The 5,203-nt window shown below is 43.3% G+C and overlaps 1 protein-coding gene across 2 annotated transcripts; it reads left to right on the top strand.

The window, feature by feature from the left end:
- Positions 1 to 3,064: 3,064 nt before the first annotated feature.
- Positions 3,065 to 4,946, top strand: LOC119648785. Of its 2 annotated transcripts, none has more exons than XM_038050624.1 (3): positions 3,065 to 3,201; positions 3,255 to 4,583; positions 4,654 to 4,946. In XM_038050624.1, exons 2-3 carry the CDS (start codon positions 3,255 to 3,257, stop codon positions 4,702 to 4,704), a joined length of 1,380 nt encoding a protein of 459 aa, XP_037906552.1. In that variant the 5' UTR covers positions 3,065 to 3,201; the 3' UTR covers positions 4,705 to 4,946. The 2 variants fall into 2 exon arrangements, with proteins under 2 accessions (XP_037906552.1, XP_037906553.1); XM_038050625.1 differs by lacking the exon at positions 4,654 to 4,946 and having other exon boundaries at positions 3,255 to 4,360; positions 4,422 to 4,563.
- The last annotated feature ends 257 nt before the right edge of the window (positions 4,947 to 5,203 follow it).

The raw sequence follows: 5,203 nt of genomic DNA, 5'->3' as shown, positions 1-5,203 counted from the left end.
GGAAGTTCGAACATCAATGCAAGAGGATCGAGACTAGTGGAGTATCTAGTAGGAACCGATTTGCAGATCCTTAATTTGGGTAATGAACCCACTTTCTTCAACGTGGTCAGGCGAGAGGTCATCGACATCACGGTGACATCTACGGACATCGTGGCTCTGATCGGAGAGTGGAGAGTATCAAATGATATCACACTCTCGGATCACAGACGCATTCATTTCGTAATGAGCATGGATCCACCTCCATCCACTCCATTTCGGAATCAACGGAAGACAGATTGGGTGATGTATAAAATAGATTTGAGCGCCCTAATCACGGTCCTTGGGAAGCGCATCAAATCCATTGCTGGAATTGAGAAGACAACCCAGATGATCACAACTAGCATGAGAGAAGCTTTCGAAGAAAGATGCCAAAGAAGGCCAAAGAACACCATGGTGGAACTTGGATTTGGCGAAGCAGAGGAAAACAACAAGGGTGCTCCTCAATCTTGCTCTGAAGGGTGATTCAGGCGCTAGCTGGAATCGCTATAAGGAGGCACAGAACACTCTAAAGAAGAGCATAAGATCGGCTAAACGATCATCATGGAGAAACTAACTCTCTTGAGGCAACCTCAAAGCTGAAGCGGATTCTGGTCAAAGAGCGTAGTCAGAAACTGGGTTATTTACAGAAAGCGATGATGAAACGGCAAGCCATTTGCTTGAAGTGCACTTCCCAGGTAGCATCCAAAATCTTATCACGGGGCCAACAGGTGCATACAGCCCGAGAGACAGCGGATGACCTAGCCGAAATAATTACCGGCAAGTTTGCGGACACAGTATGTGACCGCTTGAATGCAACGCTAGGAAGACTGGACTAGTTATGTTCACTAGGAACGTCAGGTGGGGCAGCTATACGCTACCCACCTTAGCAGGGGCGGAAATTCAGCTGGCACAAACAGTCAAGCACTTAGGAGTACATTTCGACTCCAAGTTAACGTGGAAACATCATACCCAGGAACAATATCAGAAATCCTGCAGATTGCTCTGGTGCTGTAGGAATCCGATAAGTAGGAGCTGGGGACTTTCACCAAAACGGATATACTGGATGTATACATCCATAATAAAACCCATTTTGAGGTATGCATGCATTATCTGGTGGCCAAGACTGAACTTTGCTAACAGCAGGAAGCTGCTAACGCAGATTCAGAGACTCGATTGCCTAAGTATTACTGGAGCAATGAGTACAACCCTGACTGCGACACTTGAAGCTATCTTAAATTTACCCCCCTCCCCCCCCCCCCCCCATTCACTTGAAACGGAAAGCGGCGAACGACGCATATAGGCTCGGAAAGGCGGCCAATCAAACGGTCATGCGTCTATCTGAAAATCCCTTGAAAAACATCCGGTAGCCCTGATGCCGACCGATCATATGGTTTCCAGATTCGTCTTTGAAAAGACATACACTGTCGTAATCACCGAAAGAGAAGAATGGTCGACAAGTGGCCATGAGTCTTTTCAGATTACAGACCTAATAATCTTCACCAGGGGTGTTCTCGGAGAATCCGATTACAGAACTGACCCGACCCCTCGGAAAAATGACGACCATATTCCAGGCGGAGATATATGCCATTTCATTGGCAGCAGAAGAATGTCTGCGGCAAAAGTGGAGAGGTCGCACCATTCGAATCTGTTCCGACAGTCGGGCGGCATTATCAGCACTAAATGGCAACAGCATATCAAGCCAGTTGGTATGGAGTTGTCATCAGGTGCTGCTGAAACTTGGCTGACTGAACGAAACATTCCTGATGTGAGTGCCGGGGCACTCTAACATCGCCGGTAATGAGGAGGCTGACAGACTGGCTTTTGGAATCCGACCATCTACTGCCTACTACTCTGAACGATGAAATTGCAAGGATTCATGCAACCGAGTGGAAAAATTTGGACTCTTGCGGCAGGCGAAAATCCTTGTGAAAGAGCCTAGGGCCACTAGAGCAGCATTTTTGTTGTCCCTTAAGAAGTGGGACATGAAAACCTTAATAGGGCTTTTAACGAGACACTGCTCCTTAAACTACCATATGGAAAAGATTGGGGTAGTGGTTTCGGCAATGTGCAGCCAATGTGAGGAGGAGAAGGAGACGGCCCTGCAATTTCTATGCAGCTGCCCGGCATCCTCAGATCTCAGCCGAAGACACCTTGGCAAGGTTTTCTTCAATGAAGAATCTGCACACTCTCTGCCCTTGGAGAATGTTCTCAGATTCGCTAAAGCCTGCTAACAATGGCCTGAGTGCTCGGAGCTGCGGCTCCCCCCAGTAAACTAAACTAAACTCAGGGTCACCACGTACAGGGTGTGACTATCACCACTCACTAACGGTCTTGGTAGACGACAGGCTTGGCCCCTGAATAGCCACGCACCGCTCCAGAGGAGAGACAGCTCATCCTCAGAGAGAGATAGGTTGGCCTCAGGGAGCTATGTTCCGCGTCAGTCTATCCTGAAGTGCACTGCTTGATCCCGTCATCATATAAAGTGCACTCATACGAATGGCGGAGTTGTAGTTTGGAGACATATCAAGGAATATTTTGAATTTTTGACTATGTACGAGTGGCAAAAAGTGCGTAAAGAGTTTCTCACACAAGATGAACACAAAACCTTTCTTCCCGAAGAGTCCAGCTTTCAGTTTTTCGACTTATTCTTTTATAAATTGATTGGAAATGATGCTTGACTCCATGCACCCAAGGTAGTATTACCCCTTAAACATTTACGTTGCTATAATCACAAAATATTTGGAAAACATTATTAAAGGCTTACAGGGTCAGTACTTTCTCCCAGCTAAAAAATAAATGCAGTTCGATGTAGTAATGATTTTCAGTGAGAGAATATGATAACAGAATAAAGGGAGAGAGAATAGATGTCATCTAAATTTACCGTTTATTATGTAGCTCCACGAAGTCGTAGGTGAGGTTCTAATAATTTCTGTGCGATCGGCTTGACTGAAAACAATAGTTTGGATATCGGAGGGCAAGTATTCAAATTTAACTTAAGATAGTGCAATGTTAAAAGACTGAAACTGATGGCTATCTTTTAAGGCGCTGGTCATAGTTATTGGAGAGCGAAGAACTTACTTTGAGGACCCAGCAGTGTCGGTATCAACTAATTTGGTCGCCCATTCTAGTGGTTGCAACATCATATGATTCTCGTTTGTCTTCAGATTCTCAGCTTTAAATACGGTAAAGGGAACAATTCATTTCAGATAATCCATTGATTTTTACTTGTCCAACAGATGTCAGAAGCTCCGCCCGTTGCACCGGCTCCACCAGATCCTACGGCTGCACCGGCTCAACCAGATCCCCCGGTACCTGCGCCTAAAACACTTTTATCCTTGCACGAAGATATGCTTGAAGATATCAGTCGCTTCCTGTCGCTTATGGATATTTTAAAATGTGTCCTGATTTGTAATAATTTCGACAGTATCAGCCAAAGGCGAACGGAGAAAACTCAGATTGTAACATCGGAATTCAGGCAGCAATTCTCCATAGAGGAAAACACTAAGATTTTTACAAAAATCGGTTCGTATGTGCAAAAACTGAAGATCAATGAATGGATCACTCCGGCAAACATTGATTTTTATCAAATAATAGCGACTCATTGCTCGGATACTGTCCAACTTGAATTGAGTTATCCTTCCCGATGCGGGTTGCCTATATACAAGGAGGTCATATCGAAGGGTGCGAACATAGAGTTGATACGGTTCCAGGCAACTGAAGCATACCCTGGCAGGGGCTTACAACAATCACTGAATTTAGAAGAAAACTTATGTCGTGTCATAAACAATTTAGAAAACTTGAAACATTTGAAATTAGCGCATTTAACGGATGTGACGGGCGAACAGTTGATGCAGCTCACAAAGCTAGAAGAGCTGAACATAGCGCATTGTCACAGCTTCAAAAGCAGCAGTTTCATTGGCATTTGCGAAAAGAACACGTTGAAAGTTCTGAACATGGCCAACTGCATTTTGCTAGATAACGCCGCTCTGGAGAAGCTCGTCGAAACCCAGGACCAACTCAGGATGATCATACTAAGCAACAATCTAGCAGCTGACAACTATGAGATAGTGGGAAGCCTGAAAAGTCTGAAAGATTTATTCCTCTATAACTATCAGAATAAAAAACTACGAGAATTGATCGCCAACGTATCTGAAAATCACAAGCACGACTTAGAAACTCTAGAGATAATTTGTTCGCAATCCGTTACCAATTTTGCTTCGACAAACTTCTGGTACCATCTTTCCACACTAGAAAATCTAAGGACATTACATGTACCGGTTGCGGAGGGACTGAATGATTACAACTTGATAAATATCAGTAAAAAACTGAAAAACCTGAATAGGTTAGTTCTTACTTTCAATGAATATCGTCCGCATGAACTAACGAGTAAAAGTATTATTCAGTTCCTAACAAATTCGAGAAACTTGAGGGAACTTGCCTTATTTCCTTGGTTCGAAATCCACACCGACATGATTGACGAAATTGTATCATTGCGGCGAAAGGTTAATGCTTGTTTTCTCACTATCGATTTCGGGGACAGAGGTGTGGATTTACAAATGCCGCAGGTGAGTAAGTTCATAAGGAAGCATATAGTATTGATACAGTCCTTGTTATCCTCTTAAAAATCTATTCTAGTCAAGAGATTGGGGAGATGTATTGCGAATAATATACAGTAGGAACCCGTGAGCTACACGATGTCCATTTAAGCCGATTATTTCTTTATTTATTATTTAAACTTTGTTACAAGTGTGTCCAATCAATGTGTGTAATAAGTGAAAAAAGAAAATTTAGTCCTTTTCGTACAACCTAATGGAGGTGCGAATTACTGCCCTCCAGTCTAAATACTATTTTTGTAATTAAAATGTCCATTGACTGCTACATAAAATAAAATTATTCCAGGATTGCAAAATAAATCAATGAAAACTTAATTTAATTTAACTTAATCCTTACTTTAATTTTGTATTTGGCCCAGTCATAGAACTGATCAACCTCCTGAATACAGAAACTCCTAAGACCATGACTGTTGTTATGAGAGCAGGGAGACAGAGTCCAACCGGCTCAAATTTTCAGAGCCAGCCGTTAGCATTCATAAAGGAAAGTAGCTCTCCCACCCTGCGGCTAGAAATCTCTCTGAAGTCCCCAAAGTGCACAGGAGCTCTCGTGATCGGATTTTGTTATAAGCGGG

Source organism: Hermetia illucens, chromosome 2 (genome assembly GCF_905115235.1).
Source record: "Hermetia illucens chromosome 2, iHerIll2.2.curated.20191125, whole genome shotgun sequence".
Lineage (NCBI taxonomy): Eukaryota > Metazoa > Arthropoda > Insecta > Diptera > Stratiomyidae > Hermetia > Hermetia illucens.
This window is presented reverse-complemented; position numbering and strand designations above follow the sequence as displayed.

Coding starts and splice junctions, on each gene's coding strand:
- LOC119648785 (XM_038050624.1), top strand. CDS start 3,255: ATGTCAGAAGCTCCGCCCGTTGCACCGGCTCCACCAGATCCTACGGCT. Junction 4,584..4,653: donor TGGATTTACAAATGCCGCAG/GTGAGTAAGTTC, acceptor AATCTATTCTAG/TCAAGAGATTGGGGAGATGT.